The sequence below is a fragment of the Ammospiza caudacuta genome, chromosome Z, assembly GCF_027887145.1.
Source record: "Ammospiza caudacuta isolate bAmmCau1 chromosome Z, bAmmCau1.pri, whole genome shotgun sequence".
NCBI classification, from domain to species: Eukaryota; Metazoa; Chordata; class Aves; order Passeriformes; family Passerellidae; genus Ammospiza; species Ammospiza caudacuta.
In genome coordinates, this window is record NC_080632.1 from 55,113,809 (window position 1) to 55,135,243 (window position 21,435).

A 21,435-nucleotide genomic window follows, 5' to 3' on the forward strand; every position below is an offset into this window, starting at 1 on the left:
CGTGCCACAGCTCCCTCAGGAGTCACCCAGGATGGGACACTGCTTGGGAGGCGCAGCAGAGCACGCACTCGGGGCGGGACACCCCGGGCTGCGGCCAGGGGAGCCGGGAATGCGCCCTTCGCCCGGAATCCCGCCGGGCCCCCCAGCAGCGGGCTCTTTTCTCTCCCGTCACTATTTATAGCCCGCGGGCACCGAATGACCTTGGGCGGGCTGCTCGTCCCCTCCATGCACTGTCCCCGCTCGGGGGACACCCCGCAGCCGCCACCTCCCCGCTCCCGGGGGCCCCTTCCCGGACCACCTGCCTTCTCCCGTACGTCCATCCCGCCACGCTCGCTCGCTCCCTCCCTCCCTCCCCCGCGACAGCGTGGCACCGCTGTATCTTCTCCCCAACAGCGGCTGGCCCCCACACGCACCAGGAGAATAAGGCGGTGCCGGCGCAGCCCCTCACGACGCAGCGCACACGCCCCGCACGGAGCCCCGCACACGCTCCTCCCGTAGCCCCGCACCAAGCCCGCACAGCCCCGCTCCACGGGCCTCCACAGAGAGCTCCGCGCACCGCCGCACTCGCGCACCGCCGCACTCACGCACCGCCGCAGCCCCGCACGACGCCGCGCGCACACCCGCGGTGCCGCCGCCGCGGCTCCCACCGACCTTGGGGCGGGGCGGGGGCGGACCCGTGCCCGCCAACCCGGAAGGACTGTGGGGCACGCGGGGGTCGGGCGGTCGCGTCACGCGGCGTCTGAGGGGCGGCGGCGCGGAGCTGCCGCGGTGCTGGCCGAGCCTGCGGCGCCGGCGGTGGCAGAGCGGGATAAGCGTGCCCGGCTGGCCGCGGCGCAGGTCGGGGCTGGCGAGGAGACGTGCCGAAACGCGCGTGTTGGACGTGGGGCTAACGCCATAGCACGTAAGTGGTGTCCTCTTCGTTATTGTTACTTCTTAAAATGCGCGATAAAGCAGCGAGGTGTCGGAGTGGTAGGCGCAGTTCGGGAACAGAAAACGCGGAGCTGTGTCATCTTTGGGCATTAGGAGGAAATTCTTCACAGAAAGGGTGGTTTGATATTGGGGTGGTGCAGTCGCCGTCCCTGGGGGTGTTTAAGGAAGGGCTGGACGTGGCACTCAGTGCCATGGTCTGATTGTCGTTGGGATGTTCCGTCATAGGCTGGACTCGATGACCTCAGCGGTATTTTCCAACTTAATCGATTCTGTGATTCTATAGCTGTTGAAATAATACATGGCTGGATGAAAAGTACATGGGGTTGGAGAGGCAGTTCCAGAGGACAGCCAGCCACGCTGCCCATTGCCTCCATGCATTGTCTTCACACAGTCCTGCATATGTTGTCTCACTTCACATGATCTGTGGGTTCCGTGTATGAGGCGTATTTTGTTTTGCTTGTTGTTTTTTTTAATTTACTGAAGTCTGTGTAGCTGCTCATGCAAACTACATGTTGCTGGAGATGACACAGCTTCCAGACTTGTAAACGGTGAAGTAAACGGTGCAAGTGAAGTAAAGCACTGAAAACATGAGAGTTACCCTGAAAATAATTAATAGGATTTTCTACTAATAAACGTTCATTACTTTTGGGCTTTTTAATAAGCTTGTGTGAAATCTGTAAAGCTTTAGAGCTACAGATTATGCCTGTGGTTTATGTTTTGGGCTCAATGACCACTGACTCCTACAAAAACATGCCTTATCAGTATGGTAGCGATTGGAATAATTCCGGCTAGTAACAATAGATTACAGTTCAAAAGCTAGAGCCTGCCCTCTCCTTTTTTTCTAATTAGAAATACATTATCAGCATTAAAAAAAGTAGACCAAATAAAAATGCTTGTCTTATGAATAGTGACAAGGTTACGGTGTGCGACTTCTTGGCACCAGGCACTGAAGGTGTGTATGGATTTAGTTCTTAGCTACATTTTAAATTATTTGGTAGTACACTTAGGACAAAGCAAGTATCTCCTAGTGACTGCCTAGAAGTGTTCATAATTGTATTTGGTGAAAGTTTTAATACAGTCATTGGGTGCTTAAGTAAGGTCTGTCTACTTTAGTGATCTCAGGGGTTCTGCTGTGTGGCCTCCAAGGCTTGAAGTAATTCACAGGACTTCAGCTACTCAGTCCAAAACCTTCTAAGCATAATGTTAAGCAATCTAAAGGGATGTACTGTTGAGGGCAGTATTTGGGGCTTGTTATTTTGGAATTAACTACCTGATTATTTTTCTAAATTTTGTTTTAGGTGTCTACACTGGGGAGAGGAAATTGGGTTCCCAACCAAACTCAACAGTGTTCATGCAAACTTAAGTAGTGCATCTCTAAGAAAAATATGGATTTGGGATCACATTCCACTTTAAATGGTAAGCAGTTGCCAAACAGTTATTAAATTAATATAACATAAAATGTCTGCTATGTGAAAAGAATTCACATTTATGTCCAAAGGTGAAAACTTGTCTTGTTCCATAACTTAAGGCACTCAGTTCCTCTTAGGTGTAAACTTTAAAAAATGAGATTTGCTAACTTGAAAGATTGGCATATTCAAAATTGGCATATTCTGCATTAGAATATAATGATGGAGATTTTAATTTTTCTTCACATCAATGTAAGCTTTTCATTCTCCTCCTGGCAAGGCAAAATCTACAGATGTGGACAGAGACAATATAGGCATTAAAACTGGTGCTGATAACACAAGAACACTGAATATTTTTAATGGAGAAATTTAGTAGCTAATTTGTGATCTTTAAAGAATTGGTAATGCTGCTTAAATTAGTTTTGACAATGGTTTACACAAGTGAAGTATTATAATGGTTTTTTAAGACTCATTCAAAACATCCTGCATTGGCTCACATTCCAGTTGCAGAGTATAGATTTATTAGTTTACCATTCTATATTTCCAGAAGGGTTGCCTAGGAACAGTTTCCCCATGACCCTCATTAATTTTAACTTGTGACACCTTTAATGTCTGGCCATCTTTTTATCTTGGCAAAAATCAGTCCAATTCATGCCTTGGGGAGCTAACAAATATTTTATACCCTGCCCCTCCCCTGTTAATAATTGAAAATGGTAACATGTAATAATAAACCCAATAGGAACCTGACTTCTAAAGACACCATTTTACAATCCAATTGGATTTTTTTAAATACAAGACAGCACTATTGTAATATTTTAATAATGTTTCATACATACTCACCTATTTTTTTCACCCCTTCATAGTGGTGAACAGAGCGGGAACCAGTGCCACACAATCTTTGGATTTTTTTTGTGACAGGAACAAGTGGCAAGGACAGCACAGACCAGATTGTTCAGGGAGACAAAATATAAACTCCCTCAGCATGATCAGCTGAGGTGGATTTGTGGCACACCAGATTACACTTGCCCTCCCCATCTTGAAAGCTGATTGTGATACAGAGTTTGCAAAACAATGAAAGACTTTGGAATGAAATTGAAGAAGAGTAGATTAATTAAATTGTAAATGGATATGTGAGTTGAACCGTTCTCAGTTTATGTAATAATATTAGGAAAAATGCATTACATGAACCATGTTCTTCAGTTGGTTCCTACTGGTGTGGAAGGTGGTTGTTAAACATTAAATCAGAAGAGCATTTGTTATCACAGCATGCATAAATTATAAATGAAAATATCTTTTTTCTGAACCACCATCGTTTCATTAAATAGCCCTAACCGTACACTAATATGGTCGTGTTGGAGGCTTATCTTTATGGGGTTAAATTTAAAATTTCGCCTGTAGCTTTTCCATCCCTCTCTGGTGTAAACATCTGTGTATGCACAGCGTGGCGTGATGCACCTGTGGCTGCAGGTCTCTCCTGTTGTAGCTGAAGCCTTGGCCATGCCACGGTCACCTCGCCCCGCTCGTTACCGTGGAGATGCAGTCGCAGGGAATACGGTGCCTTTGGAAACGCTGTTTCCAGGCTGCCGCGGCTCGGGGCGGGCGCGGCCATCGCGACGCTGCGCGGGGTGAAACCGAAAGTGCGGGGCCGGGGCGGCCCCGCGTTCCGCCCGCCTCCCGCGGCCGGCCCGCCCCGCTCCGCTCCGCGGCGCCCCTCCCTCCCATGAGCGCCCGAGCCGCCCGGCCTCAGCATGTCGGAGAGTTTCAACCGAGCGCCGGGTGCCGGCCGGGGCCGCGGGTGCGGCGCGCCGGAGAGCGGCGGCGGGGCCCGGCCCGCGGGCAGCGCGTCCCGCGGCTCGGGCTCGGCTGAGGAGCAGCAGCACCAGCCGGGCGGCCTCTTCCCGCAGCAGGAACCATTGCGGCCTCCGAAGACGGCGCCCCTGGGCACCGGGATGGCAGGTACGGGCTGCTCTCCCCGCTCTTTCTTTTCGCGGGGCACCTGCGCAGCTCCCCGCCCGCCGCAGGGGCACCGGCACCCGCCCTCGGGAGCGTGGTCTTGTTCCCGGGTGTGCGATGCGGGCACCGCGCTGAGGCCGGGTCAGCCTGGTGAGCCCTGGGGCCGGCGGACACCTGGGTGACTAGGGAGGGGTAAGAGGAACAAAACCAAAGAGAATCATGTGATGCGCTGTGCAGTCAGCTCAGCACCTGCTGACCGATGCCCAGCCTGTCCCTCAGCAGCCATTGACAACTCCTGGCCAACTCCCCCCCTGGTTTATATACTGAACGTCACATTCAGTGGTACGGATTATCCCTTTGACCAGTTCAGGTCAGCTGTCCAGTCTTTGCTGCCTCCCTGCTTCTTGGGATTTCCCATGCTCACCATCACAGCATGGGAAACCCATGTTATCAACACTTGCCTCATACTGAATCCAAAACACAGTGCTGTACTAGCTAGCAAGAAGAAAATTAACTCTATCCCAGCTGAAACCAGCATACTAGATTATGGACCTGGACCAGGTAAAGGATGTTGTATTGCAGCTGCTTGCAATACTCTCTGTCCTTTCCCCTTTTTTGTGCTCCCACATCTGAGTGTACTTTTTTATCCATCTGTTAATCTGACTGCAGATGGTCTCAGCCTTCCTCCACTGAAGAATTCCAGTCTCTTTGCAAAAAAATAAACCCAACCCAACAGTAACACAAAGCAATGTTTGTTGGTCAGCTTTTTCAGGTAGGTATCAGGTTCTGTTTTCAATAAGCTTATGAGCTAGTCTGTAAAGAGTGGTTTGGAAAATAGTGTTTTAAAAACACTTCAGTTGGATGTTGTGGCACATGGTATATAAGAACAGGAATAGCCAAGTGTCCTTTCAGCATTTTGTTGAAAATAAGTGTTGGTCAAAATCAGTCATGTCTGTCATTTATTGACCTTCCAAATGTATCTTGTATCTGTATCTGAAATCAATGAAAAATCACAGGATAATCAGATAAGCAGATTTACTAGTTGCATAGGTTAACTTAGATAATGTGTTTACATGGAAAATAAGGTTTTTTCCCCTTCTTCCGTTTTTTTTTTTGTTCATCTGCACAAGACCACTGTTTACTTTCCATCATGTAGAAAGACATGTGGAGTGTGCTTAAATGAGTATCCACACCTAAGAATAAGCAAAAAAACCTATGTATTTAAAGGAAGTATATTTATACAAAAAACATAATTTAAGTTTAATATATATATATTTTCTGTGTTTACTCTGTGTGAATACATACTAATTTAATGATTTTTAAGACAAGCTGTTAACAAAAATTTTTCAGAACACCTGCAAAGGACGGGAATTCCATCTGGATCTCAAGACAAAGTTTCAGTTCTTGATTCTGGACCAGAAATGACTGAACCTCAGTTAGCTGTGGATCCTGTAGCAACATCAAACTTGTCTGCTAAAGCACCTGAATTTTATCCATCAGGTTACAACCAGAACTTCAATCAGAATTTTACAGTGAGTGTTTTAACTTCTTTAGTATGAGCCAATTTACTTGTATTCAAATTAATAATATTTTCTTGAAATCTTTTATGTCAGATAATTTGAATTCTGTATTTGCTAAAGTATTGCAAATATTCTGAATATAACCTCCAGAGTTGCAGCCAGGATGCTAAGTGATATTGAGTGAATATTATGATGTACCTGAGCACCTCTGCTGTGAAATATTTTGCCAAAGTTTGTTGCAGATAACCATATTCCTTTTTGACTACACATTGCATTAGTTGCATTCAGTATGAGAGTAAGCTGGTTTTTTGGTGACTACCTCTGTTGTAGTTACATCTATACTGCATTTTAAATGAAAGCGTAGCTTCGCTCTTATTCAGAATTCACAGGGAGAGAAAGCTTGAACTTTAGGTTCTCTGAGCGCAGGCTTTGCCTTTCCTGAATTTCCTGCGCCACAGGTACCATTCCTCATGACTGCCTAAGCTAGTGTAGCATCATGTGTCATCAGTGGTGTTGTATCACCAAAGGGCAAAAAAAGTTAACAGTTACCTACCAACACACCTAGTGAGAAATGTATTTCCAGCCAGACTCAGATCAGTTTGTAGATGCATCGTGTAGTAAAAGCAGGTACTTCTGTTTTCTGCTCCATTGTCTTCCATGTTACTGCTTCAGTAACTCTACTCCAGGGAAGATGTCTGTGAATTCTTGGTATATCCTTTTGTTATGCAAACAGTCAGACTATGGTACTATATCTAAACAGATGGGAACTTTTACAATTACAATCAAGTGATTAAAAAAAAGAAAAGAGGGATACTGAGTCAAATTGATTTTTTGATAACTGGTAGAAAAACACCTCATTTGAATGCTGAATATGGTGGTTTGGTATTCTGAAGTCTTTTCCTCACCAGTAAAATTGATGTTACCTTAGTGTTACCCACTTTGCCTGTTTACTGAATGTAATTACTGTCCTATATAATAAACCCCACAGCCAATACACAATATCGAACTGTTAATGCCGGTGTGAACGTGTTTTGGTGAATTGATAATCTAGGAAAAAAAATAACTGCTTTGCCCCAGCACTGTTACATGTTTTCTATAAATAAAATGTTTCAGTTTCAAGACAAAGAAAAAACCCAAACAACCTTTCCAATAGCATACATAGCGCACTCTTAAAACTGCAAAGTTTCAATGCCAACAATGTTGCTTTTCAGCTGTTTTGCAAAAACACACAAGCATGTGGGAGTGCCTGGTTGCTATGTTGTTGGAATATGCTATGAATGTGACTCATCTATTAATAAACTACCTCTGAAAATGTTAGCAAAACTTATTGCAGGGACTTTAATCTAATTAGAATATGATACACTGTGGTGGTTTGACCAGGAAGAAATGGGAATTCTGGGATGCTGTGGTCAAACCAATGGGTGCTCGGATTTTGATATTGGCACCTGGTGTGGCCAGTGGCATTTGGACACACCTCCGAGAACACACAGGGGTTAAAAGCAGAGCTGCGGCCCTGGGAGGCTCTCTTGGGACTTTGAGGCAGAGGTCGGATCTCCCTTCCCCCGTCCAGCTGCTGCTGCTGTGCAGGGGAGGGGCAGCCATGTGGTAGGCCTGGGGCTGGACAGAGATGGGGGGTGAGGAGGCCCGCAGCCACCCCCCCACCCCCCCCACCCCCCCCCGCCCAGGAGAGAGAGAGGGAGAGCCGGCGACGACGGAATGTGATAGCAGCCGGCCAAGGAGGAGAAGGGGGGGAGTGCAGCGAGAAGGTGCGGGCCGGAGCGGCAGCGAGTGTGGGAGTGCCGGAGCTCTGGGACAGACAGAGACTGAAATTTTTAACCCTTTTTCTTACATGATTGAGACCTTGCAAAAATGCTGATCCTCCTCAGAGCTGAATAAGAAGAAAGATAGGAAATGAGATAACCAAGAACTAGGCCCGAGGGACGTGGAGAAGACTGGCTGAGTGGGGAGAGATGATTGGAGTGGCCTTTTGGCTGGACTTTTCCTGTGTGGCCATAGACTGAACCATTTTTTTCCTGTGACACAGAGACTGCATTTAGGGGGAGGCAGTGCCTCAGAACCAGGAGGGTTCAGTGTGGGGACCCCTCGGCCCCATGGGGTGGAAAAAAATGGGGGGGACAGATGTCCCAAAGGAGAGACTGTGCCTTTTTTGGAGTGACACAAGGCATCCTTGAAAGACAACCCTAGAAGCAGCTCTGGTCCAGGCACAGTGGTGAGAGCACTGGGCATGGAAGGGAGATGTCACGATGGCAAAGGACTTTCTGGGAGGTGCTGAGTGACATGGAAGCACACGAGGTTTCAACGTGTTTGCAGGGGAAGCCTATGGGGCAAGAAGGACTCCTCTCCTCTTGATGAACTGAAGATTGAGTATTCTAAAGGGTGGTGCCAGACTGGGCAGTTGGTGATTTGGGGGAATGAATCGGATTGGGAAATTTTGGTGGTGGGGAGGAGGAAAGTGTTTTTGGTAAGGTTTTCAATTTTTTTCCCTTATAGTTTTTTTCTTCTTTTCTTGTAGTTTAGGTAATAAAGTTTTCTTTATTTCTAAGCTGGAGCCTGCTTTGCTTTTTCCTGGTCACATCTCACAGCAGACACCAGGGAGAGAGTATTCTCATGGGGGCACTGGCTCTGTGCCAGGCCCAAACCATGCCATACACATAAAGCAGTGGTATTTTTCTTTCATTCTTCACTATTAGAAAATCTGTTGTTTTTTTAGTTTAGTATCTGAAGTAATTTTATATACTGGGCTCACTTGTCATAAAAATAAAAAATTTAGCACACTTTACAGTTACACTGATTTTGAGCGTGAGTTTCAAAATTTGAATCAAAACAAAGTTTTGAGATACTTCTTTTTTTAATTTAATTAGTACTTAATAGGTTCCATTTGTAAAGATTCCTGAATTTTTAGATCTGAAATATTGTATTTCTGTCATGAAATGCACAGTTGTTTTGCAATAGCAAAATAACATTTATTATTTTAAAAATAGTGTTAATTTCTTGTTTGACTATGCACCATTATAATTATTGTGTCTGTCCATGTAACATTTGCTATTAAGTCAGTTAATTTCCAGTCTTTCCAGTTTTTGATGCTCAAAACTATCAATTACCTGTGAAGATGGTTTAAGGAGTACAGCTTATAAGGTTTTGTAGAATTTTCAGAAAAACTTTACTGGGACTTTGAAGAAAGGCCTCCATGGAATTCTCTATTTTCATACAGAGTCTGACCCATAGAAATTGTAGTTGTCTGCTGCAGAGCTAGCAACTAGATAGGTTTGAATTGCCAGTAGGAAACACCTGGTTTGTTCCTTGGAATGGCTGTATGATAATAATATGGCTGTCACTCCATCAGATGGGCATAATGATATTCTTACTTCATAGCTTTAGAAATGAGGTTTTTGTTGTTTTAGGGTTCCACAATCCTTCCCTCCCACTTTTTTCTTTTTTAACTTCTGTAATTTCCATCAGAAGACCAAGCATGAGAGTGCCACTTAACCTCATTCAGCATGAATAGAGGTTTTTAGTTTTGAACTTGGATTTGCAATAACTTTATTGGAAACTTGTTGAGTTCATTTAACTAAAAGGACAAAAAGCTTGTTCCTAAGAAATCTGAAGAAAAATCAGTAAGTTGTTTTAGTGACTAAGTTCATATGTGGAAATATGAATTTAGTAGATAAAGGAAAACAGCAATCAGTATATATTAAGAAACTGAGTAAGAGCAGATTTGTCTCATGAATCTTTGCTATAGACTTTATCTTTTTGTATATCAGAGGAGTTCTAGTACCTATTTAGCTTTCTACCCTTCTGTATGTAAACTCATGAACTGACATAAAAGATGAGGAAAACCTATAATCTTTTCATCAGTTACTCTTTTGTTGTGAATAATCCAGGACCCCATGCTATAGCTATCAAAGATTAGAGAAAGAAATTGGAGCATTGACTTAATGGAGTAATTATTAAAATTAAGAGAAAATCTCTAGTTTACTTTTGTGGCTTTAAATTATAACTTTGTAGTGATGTGTAATCTTACAGGTTTCTGTTAGCCAACTCCTCTTGAAAAATAATCAAGAGCCATTTGCTTTGTTTTCCTTGGGTTCATACATTGCGTGGTTCTATGTTTATGTTAAATTTTAAAATCTGACAATGAGATGTGCAAGTACTTTATTTCTAGAAGCTAAATTTAATTGGATTTTAAGAAATCAATTATAAATAATTTTAATAAAGTTGTATATTTCTGAATTTCCAAAGTACTCATTTTTCTCTCCCATTTGTTCAGTTCCCTGAAACCTAGACTTTTGAAGTTGCATATATAGTACATGTAGATGAATATAGTGCAGAGTTTAATTCTGTGTTTAGCCTCATAATTATAAACTGAAGATAAGAGTATACAACAGGGACACTAGTATACCAAATGGCACGTGGGATCCCTTACAACACAAGGATGTTCTCTAAGACTGGATTCTTGCCAAGTGAGTGTGAGAGGACAATACCTTCCTCTCTGCTGAAGGAGGACCTTGTAACAATCTGATGGCTGTCAGAAGGAGCAGCTTCTTTTACTAGCTACAGCAATTGCATGCTCTGCAGCCTGGCTGCAGAGTTTTTTGGAGAGATGCTAGTTCAGCTGTATGTGATTCAGCTGCAGTAGCTGCACAGTAATAGTTCTGTGGAACAAACTAGTTTTAATTTTATTGTACAGAACTCCTACTGGCCTATTTGAAATTGCCTTATAAATGTTGATTTTCTTTAGTGAAGCAGAGTATGTAGCAAGTCATACATAGGCCTGTTAGCCTTTTTGGATTTGTAAGCTCCAAGCCATTAGAATCATAGAAAACTTTAGCTTAGAAAGGACCTTTGAAGTGCCCATGCTCCAATCCTCAGGTTGTCAAAGGCTTTATGTAGTAATAATTTTCCTTTATTTCCATAAACCCATATTTTTTTTCATGTTTCTGGTGGGCAACATTAAGTTATTTAGCATTTAGTGTTACTAACTGGCATATCTTCTAGATAAATATATTATACCTCTGTTACACTGATGTATGTCCCACCTCACTAACTTACGACATGTCTGAAGGATTTTGGAAAGTCTGCTTTTTTACCCACACATTCTTCACAAGTCATGCAATAAATATCAGGATGTGATTTTCAACAATGTGTATCTTGTCTTTCTCATAGCTCATGCCCAGCAAGAAATTTTTCACAGATCCATATTGCTTCTCAGTAGAGGAGAGATAAGCATTTAGAAGACAAAGAAATTAAAAATCCCTATTAAGGGAGTAGAAGGGGAGGGGGACAATATAGTTACAAACCTTGTCAATATATTTATGTACATTAAGTAAAGAAAAAGTGCTTTATTTTAGCTCAGCTTTGCCGTGGATACCCTTTAAGCATTTTTAAATGGTGGAACAGTTGAGAATTCTCATTTTCTTTACATTACTCTTATGTCTTGAATTGCCAATTGTAAGTCATATTTTTAGAAGTGCCACTTCAGGCTCCTGCTTGCTTTTCTGAAATATATGAGGTGATTTACACAGCCTGTTGTGTAGTGTGACAAAGTTATTTATTTGGACTGTGTTACTACTAGTGACATCACGAAGGATGCTACTTTCTTTTCTATTCTCTTGATATACCTGCATTATAATAATCTGGAACAGTGTTGACTTTAGGTACTCTCACAAGGATTCATTTCTGAACATACAAAAATTCTGTTTCATCAGTGGGAGCATAAATATCAATAAAGTGGTACTGGGTAGCCCCTCCTCTGTTTAGAGAGCAGTTGTGTTTACTGTCTTGTCTGGTTTTAAACCTCAGTAGCTGTAAATTAATGCAATTCAATTTGAATAGCTTCATTTCATGCCTCGTAATCTTTAATCTTTTGCCAAGAGATAAAAATACTCTGACTTTAAAATAGCAGTTTTCCTCATTATACTTCTTACATGGGAACAATACTATGTATTTATTGTATTTCTCTAATTACTCTTAACTTCTGCATATTTTTGGAGCACTATACACACTATCTAAGCCCAAAATACTTTGTTTCAAATTTTGCCTTCTTTTTACTTCTATGGTTCATAAATCCACAGTACAGTACCAGGAATGGGTGTTGAGCCTCAGTTTGGTAGTTCTACCCTTAACAGATAAACTTGGTTTGTTAGTTAATCTTGTAACCAACTTGGGAAACTTATTTCTTTTTAATCCATTTTTCATGTATTTTACTGGGAGACTCTAATGTCTGTAAAAATACTTTGCCTGGTTCTTAAGGTGATTGGAGGTTTCTGAAGTCTGTACTCCAGGAGGTGTTGGAGGTCTATGCTCTGTAAAAATGTTGAAGTGAACTGTGTAGTCCAGTATACAGAGACTCAAAACTCAGGGCTGTATGGTTATTTCTGGAGACAGAAGGTGTAACAATTCTGCAAGGTTGTTTTTAAGGAGTTGGCATATTCTTTCACTTCTACAGGATTCTTCCTTTGAAGATAGATGTGATGGCTATCTGACTCTGGCAGAATATGTACAAGACTTCCTAAATCACCTCACGGAACAGCCAGGTTGTTTTGAAACAGAAATAGAACAGTTTGCTGAAACACTGAATGGCTGGGTTATTGCAGATGAAGCTTTACAAGAGCTTGTTGAACTCATATATCAGCAGGTAATGTATTACAAGATGGACATTATGCCTCAGTTACCCAGTGTCCAAGATAGGCATTCCAGTATTTGTTACATTATTGTATCAATGTAGTAATTTAATGATTGATATTTTTCCCTTTTAGACTGAAATATATAGGGAAGGATTTTGCTCAGTAAATTGAAATGGTAGCTCAGATTTCGGATGCCTGAATTGTATATGTTTTCCCAGTTTACTGTTTCCTTTGTTCTATGTTTGTTTCTCCTGGGTAACATACTACAATTGAAATTATGCTACTTAATTAAAGTATTTTTATTTTTGTTAGTAAAGATTGAAGAAACTTATACAATATTGTACACTTTTATTATCTTGTGCAAAAAAAAAATCTTCATAGTCCTAAGACACTTTTAATTCCAAGGTATTTAAAAAAATTAAATTCATACCTACTGTGCACACCATCTTTTGGGAAATACCTCCTTTCTGCCAGGCTTTTTCTTTATTTGAAATATACCTATTTCAGAACAGCATAACTGGAGAAAAGGAAAGCTCCTGTAAGGGTAGCTAGGTCCAGCCCCATTCATGGCCATGGAAATGAGGACAGAGACCTTGAGCTGAACTCTGCACTAATTGAGGGAGCCATTGGAAAGAACAGCTTAATATGTGTTGCTTAGCAAATGAGCTGCTGTTACTGTCTTTTGGGCTCGCTGCAGAAAAGGAAGCCATGCTTCTAGCTGGCTCTTCATAATTTGTTGTTATCCCAACAAACCTTTCATAGGTTTGTTGCTCACAAGTTCTAACTTGAATAAAAGTAAGAAAGCAGACTTTCACTTAAGTGAAGATACCTGCAGAATATTTTAATCTGGTGTATGTAGAAGTGGAATGACTGGTTGGCCATTGTACAGAACTGTAGAATCTCAGGTTTCTCATTATTATACAGAATTAATGCAAATTTAATTGAGATCAGTTTAGTTAGACATGATGATCACCTGTGCTGCATTAGGCAGCATCATTTTACCCTTCTTTATTTGAACCCACAGAGCATAATTTATTGGAACGGAAAAAAGAGGATTTTATGCTATTTTTAACTTCCTGTATTTTAAATACACTGACTTGCATTTAATAGAAGTCTTTAATGTTACCTCTTCCTCTCTGTCCCCCTTTAAAAGCAAAGCATTGGGGTTCACTGTGACTTCCTCAGCTCAGAAGTTCAACGTTAGTCTGAAAATTTTACATGAAAAAGTTACATGAAAAATAAATCTTAATGCTGAAAAGCTGTGTTAGTATCCACAAGCATCTGATTTTAGATATCTTATGTATCAGGCTAGCATAGTGTCTAAGCAAAGCCAACTATACTTATTATTTTTCTTTCTTGAGCAGAGACTCAAGCATTTGTCTCCTGTTTTTTTCATAAAACAATTAAAATTGCTGTAACTTATAAGCATCTGCTTCAGTGATACAAATTTGACCCAACTAACTAGATTTACAGATGCTAGGTTTGTAAAGGAAATTACTGATATGTAATAAACCCATGTCCTGTAGGGTCTTCCCATCACTTCTATGTAAGGTATCTTAGCCTGTCTATAAATCGTAATTATATACTTATCGTCTTATTTATGTCTGAACAGAGTGAAGTGATAGTTCTTTTGTGACAGTCTTCCAAAAGTTGGACACTGAATTCATAGTTTAAGAACCTTTACTGTTGTCTAGTTAATGCAGTGGATTGTTCCTGTTAGAGCAACTACAGTTTCCCAAGATATGTGTTGGTAGATTAGCCTTCATGCTTAGATTGTGACTTTTTTGAATTGGAGACAAAGTGGTATTACCAGCAATAATTGTTACAATAATATGATTTTGCAGTGTAATGATTGATTATTAGGAAGATATTTTTTTTGTCTGTGTGTGCTACACCAGATCATAATACCTAAAATTTAGTTATTTCAATGTTTGGTGCAACCACAAGTACAGACCAACTTAATAAGGAAGATAATGTTTAAAAAATACAACTGAGATTTGAAGAATTTGTGTATGTGTTTGGATGTTAAACTTTTTGTTTGCTGGGGGTTTGTTGGGTTGGAGTTTTTTTTGTTAGGAAAAAGTATTGAAAAGGCTCACTTTATAAAAAAAGGGGTACCTTTTCTAGTCAGAGCAACTGATTGAACCACAGCATCAAAGTCTTTTTAGGTAGTTCACATGCCCCTTACTGGAAAGTGAATTCCATTTGTCTATCTTAATTACTTAAACTTGTTGTATTTTCCAGAGACACTTAATTTTTTTTTCCAGCAACTCTATGCACATAGAAGAATTATGTCTTTTTCTCTACCTCTGAGAGCTAGCTAGGTATAATTGCATTAGCAAGACTTTTTTTCCAGTTCCAACAGAAAAAAATGTTCCAACGTGTTTTTTTCAAACATGTTGGAACAGCTCAAGCATGCAAACATATCTGTAGCACTCATAGATGATCAAGATGCAAAAAAATATTCAAAGATTATAACGCCAAAGGAGAAGTTTACTGAGTTCTTAGTATCCTCATTTTCTTTTGGACAGAGCAGGTGAAGTTATTTGCAACAGAACCTCTTTTCACTGAAACTGCGTCTGAGAAATAATCTGAAATTCAGGTGTTGTTAGAGGAGGCTTGAAAAGCAGTGAACAAAATAAATTTCCACTTCTTTAAAGTTTGAATTATCAGATTAAAATAGAAGATTTTTTACACAATATCATTCCTACCATGTTTTTTTGCATGACAAAGGTGTAGATGTTCAACAGTAACAGGACTTGTTTTAGCAAAAAAAGGCTACATTGAGAGTGTTACTCGTAATGGTCTAGTCTTACTCTCTGATTCAGAAGTTTGCAATTCTGCAGATTGCTGGAGGATGTATGGGAGAAAGTATTTCTCTTTACTTGCCATGTTCTTACACTCTTTCCTTGGATATTAACCATGACAAAAAGAGATTATGGAATAAATAGCTTATAGACTGAAAGAAGACAACTTTTTATGATGTTGTTTGAATGTACTCATTGTTCCTTGAGAGAGTATATGTTCTTGAAAAAGTGTCTTAATGACCACTGTTGATTTTTTTGTATAAGCAGTTTGTAAGTGGCTTTGAGACACTCTTCAGTTGTAGGTCACAGTGCAGAAGTAGAGTTGTATGAAGACACGTGGCATAATGGTTGTTGTTTTCTTAGAGCCATAGAATTACCGTATAATGAACTTCTAAGTTCTGCTGAAGTGCATATATCAACATGCTGAAGCAATACAAAAGTGAACATGGCAAATAGTAATTATTAATCATTAATTTTCTGCTCATGAGTTGTACGATCAACATTAAGCATGGATTTCAAAAAGCTTTTAAAAGTATTTTCTGAGCCTAATCATTACTTTTATAAATAATTTATTTTTCCATTTTTATTTTGGAAGGCCACATCTGTCCCAAATTTTTCATACATGGGAGCCCGGTTGTGTAACTATCTGTCTCACCACCTAACCATTAGTCCACAAAGTGGGAACTTCCGACAGTTGCTGCTTCAAAGGTCAGTATCAGTCAGTTTAAGCCTTATTCTCTTCAGTTACATCTTTCTGGTATGTGTGTTAACTCCTTCTGTTGCATACGAAGAGATACTTATTTAAAATATTACAGATTGAGGAGTATCAAAACACAGGTACACCCTGGGTACTTAAAATATTTTCATATTTTTAAATACAAAAATAGGGCTCCATTTGAAGGTCTGTGTGATCTTTTGAACTGAGTATATTAGGCTGATCCCCAAAATAGTGCAAATTGGAAAGTTAATCTATTTTAAAAGTATACTAAATCTATTTATTTAAAAGTATAATAAATCTATTCTAAAAATATACTAAATGCACACATAGGTACTGTTCTTGTCCTTTGACTCTTGCCAGTACTTACTTAACTGTGGTTTTTTAATTAGTGCTTTGGATTTTTGCCTGGAATTGCTGTGTAAGGTTTATTCACTGATAGGCTAACTGACTTTGTATCTAGGAAATAGTTGTATAAAATCCAGAAAGATAATTTTTTCTCAGTTTCAGTTGTTGCAAATTTCTGGGGACTGCACTTAATAATGATTAGACTTTGTAGTTGACAAAAATGCAAAATTTTTCAATTGTTATATATCCTCTCAAATATTACTGCATGACATTTGAAGGAGTACTGTTTTAGACACTTCAGAATTCTTTAGAAATTTACCTTTTGATTTTTGTTTAAAGACAGCTTTTTGTTTAAAGAACAGTATTCTAAGCTTCAGGTTTGCCTCTTATTTGAAAAGTTTTTACTTAATCCAGCAAAAGTGTGGTAAACTTACTGTAGTGCATTCCAATGGTCTTTTATCATGAGTGGAATGTTGTGGTTTAACCTGGCAGGTAGCTAAACGGCTTGCAGCCCCTCACTCACTTCCCCCACCCTCCCAATGAGATAGGCAAGAGATTTGGGGGCAGGAAAAGAAGTATTCACGGGTTGAGATAAAGATATTTTATTGGGACAGAAAAAGATGTGGATATAATAACAGTGATAAAAGAATTAGCATATAGAAAACAAAAGGCACACCATGCAATTGCTCACCACCCACAATGCCCTGAGAGTTCCTGAGCAGCAGCCTCCAGCAGCTTTTTCCCTGGTTTGTATGCTAAGCATGAGGGCACATGGGATGGAATATCTGTGGGGTCAGCGTGGGGTCAGTGATGTCTCCCCTCAGCTTCACCCCAACCTCCTCACTGGTGGGCTGGGGTGAGAAGCAGAAGAGTCCTTGATGTAGTGCAAGCACTGAGGCAAAAGCTAAAACCAGGGACTGCAGAAGCTGCAAACACTAATTTTTCTCTCTTTTTTTGGTTGTTGTTCTCCTTTTTTTATTGTTGTTGTTTGTTTAGTTTGTTTATTTTGTTTTATTCTTTCTTTCAAAGTCATTGTTACGATTTTTTTAAACTGTGTGTTACTTTGTTACTTGAACATGAAAAGAATTCCCTGTTAATGTTGCATTTTTTGCTTCTTGGTTTTGAAGCAAACCCAATTGATAACATTAATGTTAGCACCAGATATTAGTTTAAAGTTGCTTATGTTTTGCTTGCTAAAATGGATGAAATTGAGAGTGGGGAGGGTGTGTGCAGATAAACAGCCTAATAATGTGACCGCAAAGAGATCATCTTCTGTTTCTCAACTAAGTTTCTACGTGAAACTTTGTATTTCAATTCTTAAGATTTTCCAGTTTCTCCACTTTTTTTCAATCCATTGCACAATCATTCAGAATACGTTAAAATTTGTCTGGGTTTCCTTTTATCTCAAATATTTTTAATTTTGTTTTTGTACTGTTATGTAAACTTGTGTGGTTTGGCACAGTTGCTAAATACTAGAAAAATTACTTCACTGCCACAGTATGTTAATCCTATTTTTGTATTTATATTTAAATTACAGAATCATAGAACTATTGGGTTGGAAGAGGCCTTAAAAATTATCTAGTTCCAAACCCCTCTGGCCATGGAGAGAGAACCTTCTGCTAGACCAGGTTTCTCAGAGCCCCATACAGCCTGGCTTTAAACACAGGGATGAGGCCTCCACAGCTTCTCTGTGTGGAACCTGTCTCGGTGCCTCACCACAGTCACAGTAAAAAATTTCTTCCTAACATCTAGTCGAAACCTGTCCTCTGTTAGTATGAATCCATTCCCCTCTGTCCTGTCACTACATGCCTGTGTGAAAAGTCCTTCTCCCGCCCTCTTTGGGGTCCCTTTTCGGTACTGGAAAGTGCTACAATGTGTCAGGGATGCCTTCTCTGCTCCCTGCTGAGCAGTCCCAGCTCTCTCAGCCTGTGCACACAGGAGAGCTGCTCAGGGCCAGTGATCAGCTTAGTGGCCTCTTCTGGTCTCACTCAATATGTTTGTGTCCTCCCTGTTCAGTGGACCCCAGCTCTGGATGCAGTGCTTCAGGTAGGTCTCAGCAGAGCAGAGGGGCAGAATCCCCTCCCTCCCCTGCTGCCCATGGGGCTCTGATGCAGGATACAGTTGGCTTTCTGGGCTTCAAGCGTGCACTGTCATATTGATCTTCTCATCACACCCCCAAGCCCTTATTGGCAGGACTGCTTTCAACTACTTCCCTGCCTGAGCTGTTCTTATTGCTTGGGATTGCCTTGACCCATATGCAGAACTTTACACTTGAACTTCATGAGTTGCACAAGGCCACCTCTCAAGCCTGTCAGGGTCCCTCTTGTTTGCCATCCCTTCCCTCTAGAGTGTCACTTAACATCGCTCAGCTGGGTGTCTGAGTGTATTACTGTCACTTAACATGGCAAGATAAAGAATTAATGAAATAAGTGTAAAGGCATCTAAGACAATGTGGTAAGCACCCTGAAGAAGGGAACGTGTCTACTTCATTTCTTTGGGCGTTGGCTCCCTGTATTACTGTTGCACATCCTGGACCCATATTCAGTTGTAAAAATTGTGTAACTATTAATTTCTACATGTTGTAAGTTGTTCTATTTAATTTTGCTGCATCAGATATCTCAGTGTTTAAAGACCTAATCATGTAATTATATGTGTTTCTCTAAAAGGATGCAAATCCACTGTTTCTTTGTGAAGGCCTCTTATTCCCTTCACAGATCATAGATCCCAGCTTTCAGCATGTAACAGTTTTCATGCAGTTCATAAGTTCTCAGCATTCCTTTAAATGAGTAGCATGTTACATTTGTTGGAATGGCTACAGATGGTGTAATTGTGCTTTGATTTTTACAGGTGTCGAACAGAGTATGAAAACAGAGATGAAGCTACTAAAGGGGATGAGACTACTAGAAAAGAATTTCATGCCTTTGTGCTGTTCTTAGCTGAACTTTATCTTAACTTAGAGGTAAGAAGAAGGTCGGCTGTCATGTGGCTCTTCATACATTTTTTGGTGTGTATAGGTAAACACTGAAGTGGACTATAATTTGAGGTGTTTTCCAAAGGCAGAGGGCAGTAAAGTAAAAGAACTTTAGAAAAGTTTCATTATGATGGATATGTCCAAGAAATATATAAACAAAAAAGGACAAGATCATTAGAAGAGAAATGTATAAAAATGAAAATGTAAGAATTTGTGGGAAGAGCCAACCACAAACATCTTTGAAATGAAGCTTTTATTTTCTTTTTTACTGGCAAAACCCCTAGATGGCTATACTTAACCAATATATTAAATGTTATTAAATGCCTAGCAGAAGCAGATCAGGATGAAAAACATGTAATTTTTTCAGTATTCAGGTGCTAATAAGAGGTGTTAACAAACACCTGAGGCAGATGTGAAAATCCTCAAAATGAGAAATTAAAAATGCACACTTTTAAAGGTACTTCTTCTGATTGTTGAGTCATTGGTGCATGCAATCTTGTATTTAGCAACTTCATGCATCTGTGATATGTTCAAAAATGTGTACAATTTTCTTTTATTTTTATGCCTGTGCATTCACCAAGTTCACTTCCTGCTGTAGCGTAGTTAAAAATACACATATAACTTGATTGTTTCAGTGGTTTGATTTAAGCAAACACTATAAAAATGTTCAGCTGGCATGAGGAAGATCCTTCTCTAACTCTTCCCTTTCTGGACTGTAAGTGGTCCTTGAAATCTACTTTTCATGTGCTAGATGAACACAATGAAGATTTTCAAAGACTTTGGGACAGGGGAAGTTGTCCGTTTGTGGAGTATACCATAGTCATTGGAGTATATCTTTTGGTTTTAAACCATTTTCTGTAATTTTTTCATTATATAAAGACTGCTTTCTAGAACTAAGCTACCACTGCTGTAGAGAATAGGCAATGCAGTGTGGAAAAGAGCATGAGGTTCTGGGAATTTGGTAATTTTTGGACCATTAGGCAGGCACTTGATAGCTTTTCTTATTCTAGCAGAGAAACAAAATTCTAGACATGAATTGTTATGCCAGAATTGCAAGGAAATTACTCAGTAAGTTTTCCACTGACACTGAGCTGTGTGGTGTAGTCCATGTGCTGGCAGAAAGGGATGCCTCCCAGAGGGACCAAGACAGGCTTGGGAGGTGGGACCATGCAAACAAGGTCAAGTGCAAGTACTCATCTGGGCCAGGCACAAATACAGGCTGGGGGGAGAATCAGTCAGAAGCAGTTCTGCTGAGAAGGGTTTTGGGTGTTGGTGGATGAGGACCTCAGCATAACATGCATCAGAAGATGTATGGCCAGCAGATTAAAGTAGTTGATGACCTGAATGATATTTAAAGTCCCTTCCAACCCAAACCATGCTGTGATTCCATAAAAGTCTGTGTTCTAAAATGGTTACAGTATTTGGCATATAGATGTCAACTATATGGATCACAAACCAAATAATACAGCATTCAAGAGAGAAAATGTGCCCAAATTAATTTCTAAGCATTTTAAATATTGGGGGGTTTCTTATATGTTTTGCAGATTAAGGGAACAAAGGGACAGGTTACACGGGCAGAAATTCTTCAAGAAGGCCTTCGGGAATTACTGAATGCACTCTTCTCTAATCCTGTGGACAGTAATTTGATATGTGCAGTGAAACTGCTGAAGGTGAGACAGTAGTTTTAAAAGGAAAAAAATCATGTTTTTTAAACTGCCTAGCTTTAATATAGGGAATAGTTGGCTAAATTGCAAATGAGAAAGTATTTACAGGGGTTTATGCATTACAGCATTAGCAGAGCAAACTACTATTTTTGTTTTCCTTAGTACCATTAGGAAATTGAGCCAGCAAAAAAAGTAACAAGATGCTCTAAAAATAAATTCAAGGCCATTTGTGTACAAATGAGCAATAGAACTGAAGTTGAGGTGCCAACAAATAAATTTTTCCTCTAGATCTCATTTTGCTGCTTCTGGTGTAGGAGAAAACTGTAACATGTCTGAATGAATTGTGATATCTTAGGTATGCTCAGTGTTCTGAAGGACACCTGGCCATTGGGGTCCGCCACTTTTTGTGGCAAAAGGTTCTTAATATCTCTTTCTTCCTTCTGTGCTATGTCATTACTATTGTAGAAATATAGAGAT

At 40.4% G+C, this 21,435-nt stretch overlaps 2 protein-coding genes across 5 annotated transcripts in view; one reads left to right on the forward strand and one right to left on the reverse strand.

Annotated features, from left to right (window-relative positions):
• The window catches only part of NNT (nicotinamide nucleotide transhydrogenase), a 43,004-nt gene extending 42,357 nt beyond the window's left edge, over nucleotides 1–647 (reverse strand). Inside the window, exon 1 of one of the 2 annotated variants that reach the window (XM_058824344.1) lies at nucleotides 589–647. The gene's annotated coding sequence lies outside the window, so the exon portion shown is untranslated. Of the gene's footprint in view, nucleotides 1–556 lie in introns of both variants that reach the window. The other variant, XM_058824345.1, reaches the window with a different exon arrangement.
• Nucleotides 648–708: 61 nt separating this feature from the next.
• The window catches only part of PAIP1 (poly(A) binding protein interacting protein 1), a 28,612-nt gene continuing 7,885 nt past the window's right edge, over nucleotides 709–21,435 (forward strand). Inside the window, exons 1-7 of one of the 3 annotated variants that reach the window (XM_058823539.1) lie at nucleotides 709–901; nucleotides 2,229–2,346; nucleotides 5,640–5,821; nucleotides 12,276–12,464; nucleotides 15,856–15,968; nucleotides 19,171–19,282; nucleotides 20,839–20,964. In XM_058823539.1, the coding sequence (XP_058679522.1) occupies nucleotides 2,316–2,346; nucleotides 5,640–5,821; nucleotides 12,276–12,464; nucleotides 15,856–15,968; nucleotides 19,171–19,282; nucleotides 20,839–20,964 (753 nt within the window). In that variant the 5' untranslated portion in view covers nucleotides 709–901; nucleotides 2,229–2,315. Of the gene's footprint in view, nucleotides 902–2,228; nucleotides 2,347–4,062; nucleotides 4,293–4,835; nucleotides 5,062–5,639; nucleotides 5,822–12,275; nucleotides 12,465–15,855; nucleotides 15,969–19,170; nucleotides 19,283–20,838; nucleotides 20,965–21,435 lie in introns of those variants that run through there. The other 2 variants (XM_058823538.1, XM_058823540.1) reach the window with 2 other exon arrangements.